The sequence below is a fragment of the Drosophila erecta genome, unplaced genomic scaffold, assembly GCF_003286155.1.
Source record: "Drosophila erecta strain 14021-0224.00,06,07 unplaced genomic scaffold, DereRS2 tig00000092-arrow-pilon, whole genome shotgun sequence".
NCBI lineage: Eukaryota > Metazoa > Arthropoda > Insecta > Diptera > Drosophilidae > Drosophila > Drosophila erecta.
The window spans coordinates 15,239,465-15,260,554 of record NW_020825207.1 but is presented as its reverse complement, the minus strand read 5'-3'; the positions used below and the strand labels follow the sequence as shown (position 1 = coordinate 15,260,554).

Genomic DNA, 21,090 nt, shown 5'->3' with positions numbered 1-21,090 from the left:
AAAATGTGGAGTAGCCCCACAATGGAGTCCTCTGTTTCGCTTGTGATTAACTTTCGAATCAATTTCCTTGTGAATGCAATTTGCGGAATGGGTTTTCTTTCATCGCCGCTCCCCGGTCAGCACTCGGTTGTGGAAAAGCCACTTTCACCGCACCCACGCCCTGGACATTCTCCATTATCCTGGTCCATTGTAGTGCATTCTTTATGAGTTATGTTTGCCCTTTCAGCGAGTGAGAGAGCGCCGGAAACGATGGGAATTTTACGAGGAATTCCTGTAAGCGATTCTGCGACTTATTTTTTAATGAAGCTAAAACAGCAATTATAACAATACAAAGGTACGCAAAGCTGACACGACTGCACACAGGTGGCTGGGTGGGATGAAATATGGAAGGTGGCTGATGGACAGGTGGGCGGAGCAATATTTTATGTATTTCCATTGTTGTCCTCGCCTTTCCACGAAGGCTTTTGTGGGCTTCGTCAGCCAAATTGCTTCTGCTTCTTTGTGTTCCAGCTTTCCCTTTTTCTCCGCTTTCCAGGTGACAAGTTGCCTGTCTCCAGGCTTTTGCTTAGTATCCTGCGAGTCCTGTCGCACTCTCACTCTCTCCTGCTGTCTGTGAAATATATATTGCCGAAATTAAATTTTAATTATTCATGTATGTGTTGGTAAAGTTTAATTAAATGTTTTTATTTGCCTGCCCTGCTGGATGCTGGATGCTGGATTCTGGATACTGGATGCTGGATTCCGGATGCTCCGCCCACCCGGGAAGGTCACCCCGGGGGAAACCTGCGGGCCAGGCTAAAACCGGGGCTTATTGTGTTTGTCATAACGCGACTTTCGGGCCAAGGATTATGCCAGCATGTGCATAATAATTACATGAAAATATTTATTCACCTACACAGTCTATTTGCGTGCGCGAGTTTAAATCTAGACAGAGTAAACAATTCCTTTGGCGGGCTAAAAAACAGATTAATTGACTAAAAGCACAAATTGAATTGCGCTATCAAAGAGAAATGCGTGTGCATGCTCAGCTTAAATTTATTCAAATTGCATTTTAAATCGAGTTTCTTATCTCTTTAATGTATTCCGCTTAAAGCTAATGAATATCACAAGTGAATTCCGGCACATATGGGGGCAAACTTATTGCCAGCACTCAAAGTAGGATAAATGTTTTGACTAAAAATGTATACAAAGCTAATATTCAAACGAACATCATTTTAAATAAAACCCATACCTGTATTCAAAAAGCATGCATACGTACAAGCACTGTGGCTTTATTTAATTAAATTTAATTGTAATATCATTGTCCTTGCATTCGCAACACCAAACTTTGACCACTGGCCCCATTGAAAACCGCATAGCTGCAAGCTTCTCCTTACTTGCAACGAGAAGTGGCACTTAACTATTGGGAAGCCCTTCGGCGGGATAATCCAAGGATAATTAACAAAGCGTTCGTTTGTTCATTTGTCACGCTCCGCAAATCCTCAAAGAGCTCCTCCTGTCACCTGCAAATTTGGCTTCCAGCGAATTGTCCAGCTGGTGTGGTTCTCTCTTTCGCCGAGATTGCATCGCCATCGCCTGAATGGGACAATTAGCTTAACTGTTCCACAATGTGCCAGCATGTTGAGGCCAGCTAGCCAGCTAGCCAACCAACTAGCCACCCAACCACGAACGCATACCCATTGTGCAATTTTCAATTTTCCGCCAGCACTTTTCAGGCGCTTCTTTGGCCGCCATGCATGCAAGGGAAGCATAAAAAATAATTGGATTCAACTAAATTTGCAGCTCGCCCACCGTTCGGCGATAGATTTCCATCTCCATCTTCATCTCGGCGAATGAACCCGCAGATGGGTGGATGAGGAGCCGGGCATCCATTAAATCTCAATTAGGCCGCTGTGGAAAAAAAAGGGGCAAACGTTGATGTCATTATAATGAATTGGTAGCTGAATTTGGCTTTGAACCTTTTCTCAAATAATTTCAACTTATGGAGTTTCCGCTTGACTGGCCGACTGCCTCTTTCGGCAGGATGTGGCCGGAAAAGGGGGCGTGGCAGGAGCAGCTCCCCGGCCGCAGCCGGGAGCCAGAACCAGAACCAAAACCAGAACCAGAAGCAGAAGCAGAAGGAAAGCCAAGACGTGTGCGCAAGTTTTTCTAAAATAACACAGTCAGCGAAGAACAACGGACGGAACCCCCTGGAAAAGCGCCCAGAAGAAAAGTTTCCCTTTGTGTGTAACTTTGGCATTTGTTTTGTGTGTTTTAATAGAGGCAAACTTGATGGCGGCACTGCCAATTTATTGTGCTGCCCCGTCTCCGATGCCGCATCCATATAGGTGAGGACTTTTTGGGGTTGAGGAGGGATAAGCCTTTTATGGGGGCAATTCGGCTGGGCCCGAATAGACTGAACTCATAAATATCAATTTTATTGCTCCTAATTTCGACAGAATGGTGCCCTGTTAACGTCCATCAAATGGCCGCACATTATTCATTGTTCGATTCCACCTAATGCACTCCACTCCCATTCACCATATGTGCATGGCTCTATGGCTCTGTGCGGACTTACACGTATATGGCCGGAAAGTGCCCAATTACGTAACTTGTTTTCATTGGATTCCGTGTTCGCCTCCGAAAACAACTCCATAAATAACAGAGATTCTCCGTTCAAAAAAAGAGAAAGGCGAAACTTCGCTGCATTTCGCCCGGGGAGATAGGGAAATGTGTCCGTGATGCTCTACTTAAACTTTCCTTCTGGCGACCTTGCAAAGTGTCACCGAAAGTGCCAAACTAATGCACTCGCTTACGGCTATCAAAGCTTTCAAAGAGTGAACCAAGTAAGTGCTTAAGCTAAGCATACAGATTTAATGAAATCAAAAATATCTCTGCTTGGGAAGATATCTGCTCAGAAAGACCAGATATTGTTCCTTGTCTTATTTACATTCACTCGGACACAAAATAAGCAAATAAGCATGTCGTACTTTTACTGCCAAAATAAATTGGAGGCCAGAAAGAACTAATATCTCACCACATGCTGCATGTATATTAAGATATGAGGACCACTATTAACCTTCAAACACATGCAATTATCTTGATTTCACTGGTTGGCAAACCTATTTGTTTTACGCACGACTGAATTAATTACAATAATCAAGAGTCGCCACCAGACCTTCGGCTGTGCCAATCCCCATCCCCATTCCCATTCCCATTTCCTGACAGTTTCCATTTGCCAGGCGAAAACTGCTTACCTCACCACCGTCACCACCATCAAGTGGGGCCAGGAAAAAATGTGCTTAGCCAAAATAAGAAATAACAAAATTGAATAACCAAGAGGCTGTGTATATCCTGCACATCCATCAGGACACGCGCACAGTGAGAAAAATGTTGCATGCCACTTGGCCATTTAATGGTGCTCAATTCAAACACAACACACAAATTCGAATGGGGCACACTGGAGGCATGGCGAGGCATACGTGAGAAATCAAAAATGTTCAACATTTACGAGGGGAACTGGAACTGGAAGGCCGGCTATGGAATGGCTGATGGCAACAGGATGGCGGGATTATCGAGCACGTACGAAAAATCGAATCGCAACGAATCGGATAGGATCGGATCGAATCGAATCGAATCGAATGGCAAGGAGAGGAAACGAATCGAGCAACTTCAAATTTAGATTGAAGTGTGCGCCGCCAAGGAACGCTGAAAAAAGCGGCGGGAAAAAATGGCTTGCAAGGAGGCAAGGGCTTCACCTTGTTAGCGGCTTGTTTGCTTTTCAATTTCGACTGCTGAAGCCGAAAACGGCAATAAATCCATCCACACAAGTGGCCGGAAGGGGGGCGCCCGGGTGTGAAGTATCCTTGACTGGAGCAGCTAGTGCAAGTGGAGCAGGACGGAGGACGGAGCGCGGAGGGCGCAGGACGAAGGACCTGCATGAATTAAGAGGGAGTGCATTCCATATTTTGCATTCTGCCACGCAGACCCTCCAAATCTCCAGCATCCGAGCATCCCAGCATCCCAGCATCCTGGCGCCCCAACATACAGCTGTTGCAACATTAAAGGGGTCCTTTGGCCATATGGGGCCTGCAGTATTGGCCGCCCAAAAAATCGATGCCAACACAAAGTAAACGGACTGCAAAAAGCCCCCCGTTTCCAGCTCCTCGCAGCATGTTTATTGGCCTGCAGCGGTGTTAACTTTGCCACGTTCCCCGAAGATTTGGCCCGGGTTTCTGCCCCCCAATCCGCCAGTTTGCTTCTGGCTAGCTGTGGCAGACAAACTATTGTCAGTGCAAATAAATCAACAGCGTTTTTTCCCCCTCAATTTATACAGACATCTGCTGTATTGAAACTAATATATCAATGCCCAAAAAAGTGCGCTACGCTTTTTTAGCCAAAGATTTTTGCGTTTATCCATGCTGAAACAATTGTGGTTACAGTTTTTACTCATATTTTTGAGAATTATTTAAATGCATATTTGTGTATTAATTGTGTTGCTTACTACAGCAAATCAAGTTGCTTTTTTGTACAACGCAAAATTACTGAATAATTTAAATCGACACTAGACCTGCTAAAAGGTAGCGCAGTAAAAACTGAAACACATCAATAAAAAGTCTTTCTCTCAATTAACGCTTTTACTCAAATATGCAAATGTGAGGTCCATGTGGAATTTTGATATATCAAAAGTATTTAAACTATTCCAATGTTTGACTCATCTATACCATTTCAAAGCTAAGATGTACTACAGTTCCAATATAAATTTAGCCGGTCACCTTAAGTGTGGCCCACTGTACTTGACACTTTGCCAGCGAAACCACTCTTTCAACGAGCCATTTGGTCCTTATTGATCGACCGATTTAGTATTCATCGATTCGTAAAGAAGCGCTGTTTACACTCTTCCCACAGCAAAGTCAATTTACACTGCCTACATTCTATGACTTGAGCAAAGGAAGGGGCAAAGGTAATAATTTCGTTGATTCAGGAACAAAGAGCGGGACCGAAAAGGCGCCTCATTTGCATAGGCTTCATGGATGATAGTAAGAGCGTACTCGAGCACGTGGAGTTCATCAATTTGGGAAGCGGATCGCTGCAGATATCTGGTGGAATGTATATGCTTGGAAATACCTTTGCGCCTCGCGCGATTAATATTGCAGGTGCAATTTGTATGCCGGACAACGTGACTGGCCGAGGAAGGAGAGCAGTCGAGGAGCAGGAGGAGGAGCAGGAGGAGGAGCAGGACCAGGAGCAGGACCAGGGACAGGACACTCCAGACAAAATAATGCGATGCAAATTTCATGTAATCATATGCAAAGTCAGCCGGGCGACAGAAGGCAGGACTGGAGAACTTTACGTTCTCGGCAGGCGTGTCAAGGGTTTATTACGAGGTCACTGGGATGTGAAGTGCTAGCTGCTAGCTGCGAGATGCGAGATGCGCTGGAGAAGATGATGTTGATGGAGCCGAAGTTGGCACGCAATTTGCATGCCAGAAACTGTAATGTATTTATGCGAGCATAAATATTCATCCGCCCAGTCAGCCAGAGTAATCAAATTAGAGCAAAAACCGCATTGGAGATGCATGCAACTGCACAACGCTGGGCGACACAACCGTCTGCCTGGACGGATCTTCGCTTAGCCCGGGGACTCCCCGAAAATTACCAACTACTGCATCTCATTAAAACGTAATTCCCCATGCCCCCATGCCCCCAACCCATTCCGTCCATCTCATCACCGAAACGCCAAAGTGGGTCAGGGCCAAAGATGACACCGCCAAGACACTTTCGCGTGCTCCTCCGAGATATGATGGGGCGGAGGTGGCTCCATCGCATCTTCACTTAGCTCGTTATGAACATTTCATGCACATTAGGCGACTTAATGAATTGCAATCAGACGAATTTGTGCTTTCAATTAGTGGCCCCGAATCGGGAGCGCTAAATTTGGATTAAATAAATGGCGTCAACGCAATTAGGTCGCTGACTGCAGTTAATTGATGTTCAGCTGAGCAAATACTTGGTGGAGCACCCACCGCAACTGCCACTGCCACTGCCACTGCCACTGAAACTGCAACTGCAACTGCAATTGCAGCTGCAACACCCTAAAAACAACAAACGCCAGAAGCACGAACTGCGAACCACAAGAGCAGAAAGCCGCAACACAAATCTTTAATGCCGATTCCACCGCACTTTGCACTTAAACAGTGGTTGCGAAGCGATTTGGTTGGCACGTCTTCGAATGCAATTACCAAATGTCGTTGTGGTTATTTACTTAATGGGAGACCTAATAATTAATGATGAGGTAGGTCACGTGGAGTTAGGGGTGCAGTTTTCCGCAAAAAGTCACAGTAAAGTAATGGTCTTTCAAAATACCATCGCAACTTGGGCATACTAAAGTTGCAATGATTAATAAACTCTAACCACGGTGCAAAGCCCCGTATAAATACACATTAAAGTACCTAATTAGGATTAAAAAAAACTATTTCAAAGCCGTGCAATATTCGGCAGGATTAAATTAGTTTGTAATAGCCACCAGCAGTGGCTATTTATTTAAATAAAGTCAGCCATTAGGACCCCTTGTACATTGGATGGCACTTGAGTTTCTTGCCACAGTTTGCAGTGCTTTGGCTCCACTGTGCCCAGGCGAGCAATTGAAGAGGAGCGAATGAGAGGTGTATAGCAATTGGGCGACGACCGCAAAACTGTATTGAAATTTGCGGTCAATGCAAAACAAATCTCAACTCCATTGCTCGACTGGGCAAACAGGTTGTGGACCGAGGGGGTGGCACATTGGGGGGGCGAGAGGGTGGGTCGGAAAATGGGAGACGGCTGGGGAAAAGGGAAAGCACTTCTCGGTCGGTGAAAGGCAATTGTGTTTTCAATTGATTTGCTCGGAATTGCATTTGGCATTGCATTGGCAAATAGGTTGCTCTGGGCCCCCTAGGAGCAGCAGATTCGGAGGCGGATTTGGAGGCGCAGGAGGCACAGGAGGCGAAGGGCCCTCGGCGGCATCCTTGTTAATCAAAGAGTGGCTGAAGTGCCGACTCCCAGCACCAAGCACCCAGCACCCAGCACCCGGCACCCGGCGCCCGAGGTAAGTGAAAGGCACTTAACGAATGTTGGAGGACAGGAACGGAGCATGCCTAATTTATGGGCAACATGGCATTAAGTTAATTATTTATGCCCGGCCAGACACGAGGAGCTGTGACTTGGATGTGCGCGCCCCCGGGTCCCTGGACAAATCCCGTTTCCCGGACGAGGGCAAAAAAATCGGTTGGACAACGGGGACAACGCCCAAGTGTTGTTCTTTAATTTCAAAGTGATAAAAAATTAACACGACAGACTGAGTGGAAGTCCAAGGACGCAGGACCCACAAAAAAGTGGGCGGGGGATGAGCAATGGTGCTTCTATTCGACGTGGCGTGGTGTGGCTGTGCCATTAGTGCGTCTCCGCTTCCGCCACTCTGCTGGCCACTTCCTTTCTCCAGCCACTTGCCCACCCACTTCCACTTTGGCCACCGCAGTATCACTTGAGGTGTGAATGGAGGAGCTCGCCCGGAGTGGGACACATTGGACGCGAAGGTCTAGGGAGCCGGAGGTCTGGGTGGGTCTGCTGGCGGTCGTGCTCGAGCTGTCAGCGAAATGATTTATTTTTGTTATTAAATTTTGGCTCGGCATTTGAATGCGGACTCTAACATGCTGATTGCCATTATTTGACGACAGAATGAAGCCGTTGGGGAAAAGTTTGCTGGCAGGCCCCCCGGGCTGAGCCATAAATTGAAACATATGGAACGTTTCAGCCGTCCGATGGCCAAATGGAAATGGAAAATTTTCAGCAATTCACAATTCACCATTCACCATTCACCATAATGACGGGCTCTTTAAACTGGCTTTTGGTTGGCTGAATGCTAGGGCATGGGATGTGCTGAAGGAATTCCCAATGTCCGTATATCAATCAATTGCTTATCCACATCTGTCGGCTGTCTGGGGCAATTTTTTGCGATGCCTACAGAAGCCATCTATCATTTGGCCGGACACAACGAAAGACAACTGGCTCTGGCCCCTGGCCTCTGAGCCTTGTTTATTTACTCGAAAATATATTTCTTGGCTTATTTTTATACATACATGTTCTTTTGATTGCTTATCGTGGCCCATTCACCTGGACCGCTTTAAGTGGGCCACCGTGTGGTATACTTGATGTGTGGCATTTAAGCGTTGAATGCAGAGAGATGGAAGAGATGGAACTGGTGGAGGCGGATGTGGTGGGTGGACTGAAGGAGCTATCCTAACCGAGCAAAGCATTCTAATATGCACACATTTCACACAGTTCCTTATTGTTTTTTTTATGGCTCCCCTGGCACCAGGGCGCATAAAAGACCAATAGAGCCGGAGGGGCGTGGCAGCTCCCGGGGGCATACAGATGAGCAGTGCGCCCGGTTGGGATGTGTGCTATGCTAATCAGGCAGTCCCGAAGGCAGAGGGAACTATTTTCCTTACACTACTTGTAGTTGGCATGCATTTCGGACTTTGCTTGGGCACATCGCAATTATTTAACCGCTCTCGACAGCTCGGCAATCCGATTCGTTGAAGGCAATTGAAATGCAAATCGTAATCAAATAACAAATCATAACTGAAGGCATGTCTGGCTTTTTATGCCCATTTTACGGTCCTCGGTCGGCGTGGCCTCTTTCACAGCACTTCACACCTGAGCTGCTGCCAGCCAGCCAGCCATGTAAAAAAAAAGGAAAAAATTTGGAAATAGAAGAAACCACACTCCCAGGACTTTCCCACCTGCCGCAGGGTTAAACGGTACCCGTTATTTGCGTTGGTTGTGGCAACAGAAACAACAGCCCAACCGAACCACCAAAAAGGCACAAGGGAGGTATTACCAAAAAGCACGTTGGCCAGAAAAAATCGCGGAGGAAATGGCTCTGCGGCAGAACTTGAAGGCTGGAGAAAGTGGAATGCTTTACCGGATGTGAAATAAGGCTTTAAGACAGCATTTTACAAAGACACAAAGTATCTTTAAAGGGCGGCTAGCCATCACATCATAAACAAAAATTTAACGAGAAATTTTAGAAAACACAAGTAGATACGTGATTAAAGCCTTGGGAATTTATCCAAATGATTTAGCAAATTGAAATCATAGGCCTTTATCAGTTTTATAAGGCAATTATAATCCCAATAATAAAATCATTATTCAACCCATTAATTATCTAGCCAAAAGTGCATGAAGTTAGAGTGGCCACATGAAAAGCTTACTTTAAAACCCAAAGCTCTGATCGAATCCCAGCTAAGACATTTGGAATTACTAGGTCTGATAAAATATTTGCGGAGTGTTTAGCAAGGGCGTTATAATAAATCACAAATAAAATGCTGAGCCGATGCATTCAGCATGGGGAACCTTAAATAAAGTTCCCGGACTCAGCAGCGAATCGAAAATAACCATTTTTCATGCCAGCATAAGGCCAACGTGGCCTAATCCACGCGTGCCAGCGACTTCGAGCCACTGCGATGCCGTGGATGCAGTGCAGCATGCGCTGCAGATAACTCGATAGCGGCACTTAAAAAATAATTTAGCAATTTCCAATATCTAGTTGCGGATACCGACACGGCTATCATGCGCAGACAGCTGTCAACATTAGCGCCATTTCCTAGAAGCCACCGCCTTTTTTATCGGATGCGTAAGTTGGTGGCGTCCATGGCGTGGTAAGGGGAAAAATAAAGCGAAATCCTGACATGAGCACGTGCAATCGCTCAAACCAAAAAACAAACTGGCAACAGGAAAAAAGGAAGAAAGGAAAAAATGAATGGGAGAGGAGAAATGGAAAAGTTGGCAAACATGCACATACAGCGGATATAAGTAATGTACTAAGTGGCCAGAGGGCAGAATCTGGTATATGTTATATGATGCCCTGGCTTCGATGTCTTCGGCAATTTCCGACAGATGCGGAGCACACATCCACAAAAAGTGCAATCGCATGATGTAACCATTTTTGCCACAGTGCCCACAATCAGTGGGAGTGAGTCAGAAGCTGACGATCAATTTCTGATTACCAGTCCACTCGAATGTGAGCACCCCGTGGCAATGGCGGGCAATGGAGGGCACTGAAATAAAGAAACAGCAGCCAGCAGCCAGCAGCAGTGACAATTCAGGAAGCCAGGGTCCTGGAAGCAGGCAGCTCAAATGTGCAACCATGCCGTAATTACCCAACTAACTGAAGCACTCGCACATGCCATTGTAGACCATAGACTGGGTGGATTTTTGCATAGCAGTCCGGAGACCGGAGCTGTGGAAAACAGTTTAGTCGACAAAGTCATTCACTCATTGCCATGTGATGACACACGGGCCCGAGCTCCTCCAGTGCCAATGAGGAGGTGGAGGACTCGGAATGGGGCTGGGCCCGGATCCGGAGGAAGACAGGCCTGGCATTTACACAGTCGGATGATTTAGATAAACAAGACATGAGCTGTCACGCAAAGGAAACAGAAAAAAAAGCTGAAACACTAAAAGAGGGTAGAACAAAGCGGGCCGAGATAGCGAGCCAAGTCCTTAAGGAAAAGCCCCTGAAAGTAGTTATTATTACGCCGGATAAAGCCAGGAGATTAGGAAAAGCTGCGATTCCTATTCCCCGCCGATCGCACTGACTTTTCTCTCTCTCTCTTCATCCCTCCATCCCTCCCTGTCGCTCTGCAGAACAGGACATCCAGGACATCCAGGACATTCAGGACGCGCAGGAGGCGCTAAAATGAATGGCCAACGATTTATTTGCAGCTCAGCTTTATTTGTCGTTTAATTAGCGCTTAGTTCCATCAAATTCGAAGTGAATGCGAAAATCATAGGGATATATTTGGGGTAGGCCAAGTTCATCAAATCACCTAATAAATAGATGCAAAATACATCATTTCCTGTACTGTCACATTCATTTGACTGGCCCACAAATTTATTGCAATACCACTGGAAGCTTCGGTTTTGGTTTAATAACTGCTGCACTCGGGAAAATTCTCTATTTCGCCAGCAATTTATGCATTCCAGTTCCCTATATCAAACTTCAAATCGCAGAAGGATATCAAATATGGCAGATTTGGTAGAAACGGTGGAGTGGGTATTATTAGCACTCAGAAGTTTTTTCTTAAATGTAACATAACAATAGTTCCTGTTTTGATTAACAATCCAATTACTATCCATTTCGACAGACAATTTTTGCATGTGTCATGTGATATGTTAGGCTTAAAATGGGTTTTAAATGGAATTTCTAGATCAATTAAAACCAATTGTGCAGTAAATGGAAACCGAACTGCCAACAGTGCGTATGAGTGGCTTTTGTTAATGTAAAGCCGAAATAAAAAGCAAAATAGCATTGTTCAAGTATCAATTTGTATAACATCATCAGGCCTAATTCCATTTATCAAATTTTCGATGTTTTCATTTTGGTTTCAGTATTTTGTGCCCCCAAAAGGGGGCCGCTGCTCAACTGTTATTGCCGACCATCTGTGGAGGACTGAAGCTGCCGTTGGCCAAACTGTGGATGCTGTCCCCCTTTCCGGAGATTCTGCGCACTGAGTGCTCCTCAGAAAACTGGGAACACATTGGGTTCAAAACAAAACACTTGAATAACAATCACTCTGCACTTCTCGCAGGAAGCGATTTCTGAAAACTCACTTTCCATATTTTAAAATACAATTATTAAGTATATATTTATATAGATGTCCGCTGACTCCACCAGCCGATTACATATTCACAAAGGCATACTTATGCACATTAATGAAATAAAGGACACTGCGGGAAAGTCCTTGTGGCGGCGCCACGACGGATTTAAAATGTTAAGCCTCCTGTCGGCAAGCGTGAAAAGTCAACTCTTAAAATGAAATATTGTTTAGCGCACGAGGGCAAATTGCGGTGCGGTTAAGCCCACTTTCACTGCCCCAAACACCACGCCAACTGCGATCCCACGGTTTTCCGTAGTGCCCCGCCTTAACCCATGTTTTTGTGTGTGTCCGGCCGTGCGCAATTGTACGATTAGCCTAATGAGGTGTACAGGGCTCGGAGTCCTGATTGATGGTCCTGATTATTCAGCCTGACGGGGTTATCCCTCAGCCGCCGTCCCCGAACCCCGAACCCCAAGCCGCCGAAACCCCCACTCAAACATTTCTATCTGTCCGATCCAAAAGCCAAAATGCATTTTTAAGCCCAGAATGTCGCCTGTGGCGCTGCATGTGTAAAATTACCCAATTCCAAATGCATTTCGGTGCATTAGGCAGGTGGGGCACTGGAATTTGCATATTTGCAACGAGTTTTCAGCTCCGCCGCCGGCAGACCGTCAAATATGAGCAGTGTGATATGGGATACACCATAGGTGATTGCCATTATGGCTGCAGCAGGAGCTGCAGGGTTCCATTAGCCGAAATATTATAACAGACTTGCACGTTGCGGGGGCAAATATGGCTTTCCGAGTGCCAGACGTCAAAATGCTGCGAGAATATATCGATGCACTTTGTGGTGTTAGGCGCTCCTTCCCTTCGAAATGCCACATTTCATATTGCCATACTCGGAGCGCCAATTTAACATGCCATAAATTATGCAATCAAATGCTGCCGAATATAAAGGTCAGCTCGAAAGTTTAAAGTTTTGTTTACGATTTCCGTTTTCCTACGAAGTTCTTCGCTTTGGCCTTCAGTCGTCTGCCCGTCCAATGGGGCGGATGTGTGATATTTTATACATTACTCTTTCAACCTCAGTGACGGCTTGTTGCATACAGCGAACGGATGTTGATGCGGATGGGCAGGCGGAGGGGAAGGAATCAGCAGCGACAACACTTCTTGGTGACACATTCATAATCCAGCTTTCTACACGAAAACATCATAAAATATGAACAAACACTTCCGAGACACTGACAAGAACTTTTAATTGCTTTTCCGCATGCAACTACCACTTCTCTCTGGGGTGTGTGTGTAATTTTGCAGAGCTTCCTCGACATTCGATCGGATTGTTGCGCCCGCTTGCTGCAGCCTTGCAGCTTTATTTATTGCCATATACCGCACCGATATACTCGTATACCTTCCATCTGCCACCCGGCATCTTGGTGCACGTGCAGCATTTACGCAGACGATTTCAAGACTTCGTTTTGATGAATCCACTTCATGCATAACTGAGCCGTGCCGTGCGGCAGGAAGCGGCCAGGAAGCGGAAGCCCTAAAGTTGACAATAGTTGGGAGCTGTCGCACTTGCCGGAGACCTTCATCCAAACAAGGCGACAGCCCATCAGCCCATCAGCCCATCTGCCCACACTAGAATCAAATATTTATACCTTAATCAGGTGGCTGCGCCTCGAGGCGAGATGGAGTTAGTGGTAAAACTTTATTGTCAACTTGATAACTTTGGCACAAAATTCGCTGTTAATTACTCGTGTGCGCAGGGTGCGTCTTCTCCAAAAACTTTTGCACCAAAAACTAACCAGCGCCGGGCTTTAAGGATTATTTGTGGCTTAGATTCAGCGTGTTAATGGCATAATTTTTCATTCAGTGCCAAAGTTTGCCAGCATCCACGGGAGAATTGGCTCGTTAACACGGCCATAAAGAATTGAATCCAGTTCTGCACTTGACATTTACGAAGCTCCTGCTCGGTCTTGTCTAGAGTTACATCTCGCAAAAGGAGGACTCCCTATTTGCAGCCACCCCGAGTCTAAATAGATATACAGTGCGCCCGGGAGCATGTCGTAATCATTTGCACCAGTTGTCTTATCGCCTGAAAGATGGTCGAGCGCAAAGCTTTTTGTACTCGGTCTTAGATGCCAAAACCCACGTCCGCCGCAAGCTACAGTGCATGCCGAAATTGCCGGACATTTGTACGCAAATAAATGTTGGCAAAAGGTAATCTCATAATCCGACGTAGATAAACAGCAGTTCTGAGGACAAACAGCTTTATTTGACAACTGAAAAGGACGACTAGGGGATTCTATTAGATTCTTCAGTTAGATATCCCTGGAATCGAACGACTTATGGCCATGGCGCGCACTGTTGGCCGACCAGCAGAACATTGTTGACTTGCCGTAAAAACACCAGATGGAATGCACGTGAAAACATCAAGAGCGATGCAATTTCGCAAATTGTCTTCAACTGTGCGAATGCATTTCATTCCATTTCTGCTGCTGCCGCCACTGCTGCTTAGGCAACATACTACCCACTCCCACTCGGCCTCCTCCTACGGCTGTTTAAGAAATCCCACCCAGATGGAAGGCCATGACGGATGGCAAAGGATGCTGCAGGAGAAACTGTGCCGCAGAATTCATACTGTTATGCAGGACGAGTTATGCAGTACTGGGGCCGTGCGAAAATTAGTCGCTTTATGTGCAGGTTGAGGTCAGCAATTAACGCTCAGAAACCGGAGCACGATGTACCGGGCAAAGGAATTTCCGCCAGAAGTGCAAGACGACGCAGAAATGTGCCATCTTCAAGTGCTCTAGAGGAGGTGGATGGAAGGCCCAGTGGGGTGGGTCGCAGCTATTCTTGTTTTACTGCCGGAATACGTACAATGTACTGCTAGCATGTAAGAACTTACCCACCCGCAATTGGGTTCGGACTGAATAGCTGCCTGGCCAAAAGTAATTTTGGCCAAAATGCTCTTATTGGCATAAAATATATGGCATTAACACAAACTAACACAAAAACTAACGCAAGGGCTGTCCCCATAACCGGGAAACTTGGTTAATTGCATTAGGCGCTAGGGTATTCCATTACCGACCTTCAGTCGGGCACATCTGCTCCAGCTGCTGGCGTTCCTTTGGGGAAAAGTTGATGGGCAGTGAAGGAGTTCGCCGGCTCATGTGCATATCAAACTTTCCACTTTAAGACCGTTTAACCGAGTCAAAAAGTTTGCCCTTCTCTGGAAATGTAATCGAGCCTTTAACTCCGCGCAATAACTCGCCTTCAAGGAAGTTAAGTTTTGTTCAAACGTTATTATTCAACCAATCACAAAATACATCCTAAATATATATTCATTTAACATCATTAGATTCCAGTTTCACTTGCATTTTTTTCATTATCAGTTGTTAAATAGGTAATATGTACTTTACATATGTACCATAGTCAACGCATACGCCGATCTGAACCTCGCTGCGTTCCTGGAACCATTGGGGACACACCTTCCGATTGGGCAGCCTGCCCAATCTTTCTGAGCAGAATATGGTCGACTGCGGCCCAGTGCAGGACTTCGGCCTTTGTTTAAATATTAAAAAAGAACAAATCAAAAAATAATAAAATAAAATCTTTTCCAAATTTAAAAATATTTTCAGGTTAGATAGGTAGAAAACTGATTTGAGGTGCTTAGCTATTTAATCTGAATATATAACACAACCCTTATGTCCAAACAAGAAGGTCGGATAGTAACGGAAAAATCGCTTGACTTTAAAAACCAGATTAGAGTGTTGCCAGATGCCGATATTTAGACCAAGTATGAGTAATCGATATTTGTCTGCATTTCCCCATGGGGGTATCGATTATTGCCAAATTTGTGTAAACATCGATTGATCGCTGTACCGAGACAACAATAATAGAAATAAATTAAGTCAATTGGCGAATTAAACTATATTAGGCGCGGCACAGGGGCGGAAATTTGATGTGCAAGAGTCGGGAAATGCCGTGACGAAAGGCGGCAGTGCGTCCGATGGAAGGCCACCGAGCAACAGTGTTCCTGCAGGTGTGTCTGCTCCGAAAGCGATGTTCTGATCAGAAGAGACCAGCCCACTTTTGGGAAAGTGGGCGTTGTCACCAGAGCGCACAAACCTAAAGCCCCAGCCACATGTCTTTCTCCCAATGTGTGTGTGCTAATCGAGGTTTCCCCTTGCCCCTTCCTTTCCAGAAATGTACGCGATAATGGTGCATGTGCATTGCGACTAATCCAAAGAGTCCCCCTGTGGTCATAACGCATTTAACAACAAACGCAGCCAAAAAGACACGATTCCCCAGAGTTCCTCGTGTTTCTGCACCTTACCCATCCCAGATAACCCCGCCACAAGCATGGACGAAGATATCCTGAACGCTGTGGAGTCCCTGTTCGGCAAGGATGTCAAGATCGTGGACTGTGAGACCTCTTCCTCGCTGCAGCAGGAGGAGGTGCTGCTGGTCAACGGAGTACCGGTGAAGCTCGATGGCCTGCCGGCGGATGATGCCAGTGCCATTAAGGCAGCTTTGCTGGAAGGACAGATGCCCTCGGTTGAGCACCTGAATCAACTGCTCTTCCGCGCCGGATTGGCCCAACAGCCCATCGAGGTAGAGACCTCGCTGACCGTCAAGTCCTCTCTGACCACCACGGAGGAGGTGTTAGTTTCGCGTAACGGACAGATCTTAGACGAGCGCACCGTGGAGACCAAGGAGAACTTTAACCACCAGTCGCATCAGAAAGAGATCTGGCATCCTGTCAAGCAGCAGTCGGCCTTGGCTCGTGCCACTCCCGAGAATGCACTCAAATACCGAACCACTTCGAATTCCACGTTCGCTTCGCAGGCCACTGACTCGGACGAGCGTCCAGCTGACCCTTTGGGCCGGCAGCTGAACCAAACCTTCTCGAATGCTTCCCTTATGTCCAGCAGCTCGGCTATTACTGGATCCGATCAGGTCATCGGATCCGTATCATCCACTACCATTGGGGACAAGAGCTCGAATATCAGCAGCTGCGACTCCGGGCACGACGGCCTCTTCCACAGCGTGTCGATGAGTGCGCCCTGGTCACATGCACGTGACACCATAACCGACTCCTTGTACTGCGACATTCCCAGCTCGGCAGATGAGTCGGACGCGATTTCTATCCTAGTAAGTTTAATAGGATTTGAAAGTCTCTAATTAACTAATAATTTGCCTACATTAGAACACCAACTTGAAGATCAAAGAGCCATTCGATTGCCAAACAGCGCCAGATTACGCCAAAGATATACCGAAGAAGGGCAACCTAGATTCGGTAGTTTGCCTGCTTATCAATAACAACGATAAGGATGTGCGGTTTGCCCTTCTGGCGTCTTCCCGTTTGTTTTCACCACCACATCAGCTGCTTTCCAAGATCATTGCCAAGACTCATGGAGAGGAGGAAAACGTGCTACGACTTTTGAACGAGTGGCTAGACACCTGTCCCGGTGACTTTAGCCATGAACTGATGATACAGGAGCTGGAGAAAAAGCGTAATATAAAAGGATTGGCAGCTTTTTTGGATGACATTCCCAAAATATTGGCGCAAAAGGCCGAAAATAAACAAAGTCAATTAAATAACCTGCTTACCAAGCAATCGTCGGCCAGCTCGTTAGGACGTCAGAGCAGTATTAAGTCGCTGAAACGCTTTGCCGCCAATGTCTACAAAACAGATAACGTGCTCAACAACTGCAGCAGTGCCTTCGAGTTGGCTCACCAACTGTATGCCATTGAGTACGCCTATCTGTCACAAATACGCCTGGAGGAATTTGTGGAAGTACTAGAAAAGGATGGGCTGAAGTCCTGCATAAGCCAAACCAAGGCAGGCACCTTGGGTTCGAATTACATCAGCCAGGTGACAATCGACAGCTATGTGCAGTGGTTCAACCAACTGAGCTACTTGACTGCAACGGAAATATTAAAGGTCAGGACTGAAAAAATTACATATTAATCAAATAAGAAACATATATTTTGTCATCCTCAGTTGGGCAAAAAGTCCCAGAGAGCACAAATGATTGACTTTTGGGTGGAAACGGCTCTGGAATGCTTTAACACGGGCAACTTCAACAGCTTGATGGCGATTCTAACAGCATTAAACCTTAATGCCGTAGCTCGCCTGAAGAAAACGGTAAGTTCTCATAAGTAAAACACGCGCAGTTTGATTTCACTATTATTATCATTGTTTGTAGTGGGCCAGAGTGCAGACGACGAAGTTCGAGGGTTTGGAGCATCAAATGAATCCAAGTTCGAACTTTCTAAACTACCGATCCACCATGAAGGCAGCTGTTTGGCGTTCGGAAAGAGAAATGGCCAACGAAATTGAACGTGCCATTATCCCATTCTTCTCGCTGTTCCTCAAAGATTTGCATGCCATTAACGAGAGCCATGAAACGAAGTGAGTTTACGGTTACATAAATGATCCATGTTACAGATTAAACAAATCCAAATCCGTTTGCAGGTTGGACAACGGAAACATAAACTTTGAGAAGTGCCTTTATTTGGGCACCCAGCTGCGGAACTTCGCCAAATGGCAGCGACTGGACTGTCCGTACGAGCAGTTGGCCAGTGTGGTGTTCTACCTGTTGAAAGCGGAGGTATTGAGCGAGGATCTTTTAATGAAGGCCTCCTACGAGTGCGAGCCACCCGAAAACTGCGAGGAGAAGGATCACTACAAGACGCTGAAGGCCGCGAAGAAATCGAACACATAATCACCAATCATTAACGACAAACCTCGGGATAGTGCAACCTAATATACAAATATAAAAAAACGATGCAATAATTCTCGCACACTTTCGTTGGCGTTCCATTTTCACTCTTTGCATTTGTATCGCTAGAAAACAGTAACAATAATAACTTTTACACTTCCATTGTGTTTGTTAATTTGTACTTAAGCTTAGACGACGGTATATATTTATTTGCAATCAATTTATATATACAAGTGACGGGCATTTAATTAGAAACACCAAAAATATGCATACAATTACTAAAGTAATGTTTTAAATGTTGTATTTTAGCAGTTATATACCCCGAATAATACATAAAAATAAAAGAATTTGATAAATCAAAAGTATTACCAATATTCCCTAACGAATGGTTGCGAACTTCTGAAAGTCGACCGTTCCAAACTTGCCAAACAGCTCCAGGGGATAATGTTTTCCCTCGACAGGCGCATGGATGCGGATCTGGCGCATGTGGGTGTCCCTGCCATTCTGGTGGTTCGAGATCACTGCAATCTGAAGCATGAAGGTGCGGATGGACTTGACGTTCCCATCCTTTATGGGTATCTGTACCCAGCCGGTGGGCTCGGTGAGGTCCATCACCTGCAACTCCTGCAAATCGTTGAAGTTCGTTCCAGATCGTATAGAGATCCTTGATGGCGTGTAACTCTCATCCAGCTTGTAATCCGTGTATATGTAAATTTGGCTGATGTTGGTGCGCTTGTGGAATTGTATGTTGACCAGGTGGGGAAGTTGTCCGTCCGACTGCCAATAAGTATCCATGATGTTATCTCGCAGACGCTCTACTCCAAATCCTGAAAGCCAAAGAAAATTGTAAAATTTGTAAGGATTACGTTGTTACGCCAAGAATTACCCGGCTTGCAAGAGGAGAGGCTCCAAACAGCTTGCGCACCCACTTCCCGCACAAAACCCAGGCGCTCCTCGGCCAGGGGATCCTCTTCGCTGCTTGGGAGGGGGTTTGCAGTTATATCCTCATCCATTGAGGCTGCCATTGCAGCAGATAAGATTTTAATAAACTGTCCTTAAATTTTATTAAACAAAAGCCGCTCGAAGACGCACCAATCAGCTGTTGGTTTATGTGGTGCTCTGGTCACACTTCGCTGCCCATGTGCAATTAGTTCGTAAACAAAAATTGATTTGCAAAAGAACATAAATAAAAATGGTTCGTAAACTCAAATTTCATGAGCAGAAGCTGCTCAAGAAGGTGGACTTCATCACTTGGAAGGTGGACAACAGCGGCAAGGAAAACAAAGTTCTAAGGCGCTTTCACATTCAGAAAAGGGAGGACTACACCAAGTAAGAAACTTCCGAGTCATTAAATGCTCACATATTCAAAACCTCCTTAAATGTATTTATTTAGATACAACAAGTTGTCCAGGGAGATACGGGAACTGGCAGAGAGGATAGCCAAGCTGGATGCTTCAGAACCTTTCAAGGCGGAGGCCACTACCATGCTCCTAAACAAGCTGCATGCCATGGGAGTTTCCAACGATCAGCTAACTTTGGAAACGGCTGCCAAAATATCCGCCAGTCATTTTTGCAGAAGGCGTTTACCCGTGATCATGGTGAAACGTGAGTGCCATCCCTTTTTATCACTTGAATTTCATGTAATAAAACCATTCCACTGGCAGTGCGAATGTCGGAGCACCTGAAAGCCGCCACAGACCTCATAGAGCACGGTCATGTGAGAGTGGGTCCGGAAATGGTTAAGGATCCCGCTTTTCTGGTCTCCAGAAACCTCGAGGACTTTGTCACCTGGGTGGATGGCTCCAAGATCAAGGAGCATGTACTCCGCTACAATGACATGCGGGACGACTTCCAAATGTAGAGGACTTCCATTAAGTAGAGTAATTAAAACGTAACTTTCAATAAAACCAACTAAGACTTTGTTAAATAATCATGTTCAATAACTTTATTACATTTTATATAATAATGTTTAGATCTCATTAATATTCATTATTAAGGAGCGAATCGCGCCAAGGGCACAACTGCGCCGACGCGCACATACATATACATATTTATTTTAACCTGATCCCCAGAAATTCCGATCTCCTCGGAATCATTTTATAATGGCGGTTCACAGTTGGATTATGCTCTATTAGTTTTTACCCTCACTTCGCTATCTAAAGTCAATCGTGTTGAAATACCTTGCGGATGTTAAAGTAATATCAGTTTTGGAAACAAGTGAGAGCCAGCGGATTTACACAATAAATTATAAGATACCAGCGTGGATTGATCGGTCGCTTTATTTATAAAACGGGTTGAGTGTGGTTAGGGACTAAGGTGCAGGCAGGTGCATCGAACAGTTGAGCGGTCTAAAAAGTGACTACTGAACAAAGTTAAAAGTAAGATCGATGGCAGTTACACGAGTCAATTCAAGCCAGTATCAGCATAAGAAGCAAATGCATTCGAAATGGTTCTGGTGGTTAGAAGTGCAATACAATATGTGGAGATTTTGGAGTCTGACTGCTCGTCGTGCAATTGACTTTGCAAAAAGAAATCTAAAAGAACAATGGATTTCTGTGTTTCGTTTCAGCAGTCAAAAGTCTTTTTCTGTTTGTATAGATATACATAATTTTAAGTATTAGTTGTATTATTATTCCTTTTTAAATACGCATAAAAAGTAAATATTAATTAGTGTTAAAATAAATAGCTAGTGGCATTAAAATTAGTTTCGACTTTGGCTGCGGCCCATACACGATTTCA

At 45.4% G+C, this 21,090-nt stretch overlaps 3 protein-coding genes across 4 annotated transcripts; 2 read left to right on the top strand and 1 right to left on the bottom strand.

Moving 5' to 3' along the window:
* The first annotated feature begins 15,437 nt into the window (after positions 1-15,437).
* Positions 15,438-18,513, top strand: LOC6546704 (ras-GEF domain-containing family member 1B). Of its 2 annotated transcripts, XM_001974484.3 has the most exons (6): positions 15,438-15,665; positions 15,828-16,777; positions 16,833-17,570; positions 17,631-17,774; positions 17,836-18,041; positions 18,105-18,513. In XM_001974484.3, exons 2-6 carry the CDS (start codon positions 15,986-15,988, stop codon positions 18,352-18,354), a joined length of 2,130 nt encoding a protein of 709 aa, XP_001974520.1. In that variant the 5' UTR covers positions 15,438-15,665; positions 15,828-15,985; the 3' UTR covers positions 18,355-18,513. The 2 variants fall into 2 exon arrangements, with proteins under 2 accessions (XP_001974520.1, XP_026836702.1); XM_026980901.1 differs by lacking the exon at positions 15,438-15,665 and having other exon boundaries at positions 15,674-16,777.
* A 113-nt stretch (positions 18,514-18,626) lies between these two features.
* On the bottom strand, positions 18,627-19,455 carry LOC6546705 (anaphase-promoting complex subunit 10). The gene is made up of 2 exons (XM_001974485.3): positions 19,238-19,455; positions 18,627-19,178 (listed from the first exon to the last, which is right to left on the bottom strand). The coding sequence occupies exons 1-2, from the start codon at positions 19,374-19,376 to the stop codon at positions 18,730-18,732; spliced, it is 588 nt and encodes a 195-aa protein (XP_001974521.1). The 5' UTR covers positions 19,377-19,455; the 3' UTR covers positions 18,627-18,729.
* A 74-nt stretch (positions 19,456-19,529) lies between these two features.
* Positions 19,530-20,281, top strand: LOC6546706 (U3 small nucleolar ribonucleoprotein protein IMP3). The gene is made up of 3 exons (XM_001974486.3): positions 19,530-19,680; positions 19,745-19,956; positions 20,016-20,281. The coding sequence occupies exons 1-3, from the start codon at positions 19,544-19,546 to the stop codon at positions 20,210-20,212; spliced, it is 546 nt and encodes a 181-aa protein (XP_001974522.1). The 5' UTR covers positions 19,530-19,543; the 3' UTR covers positions 20,213-20,281.
* Positions 20,282-21,090: the final 809 nt, after the last annotated feature.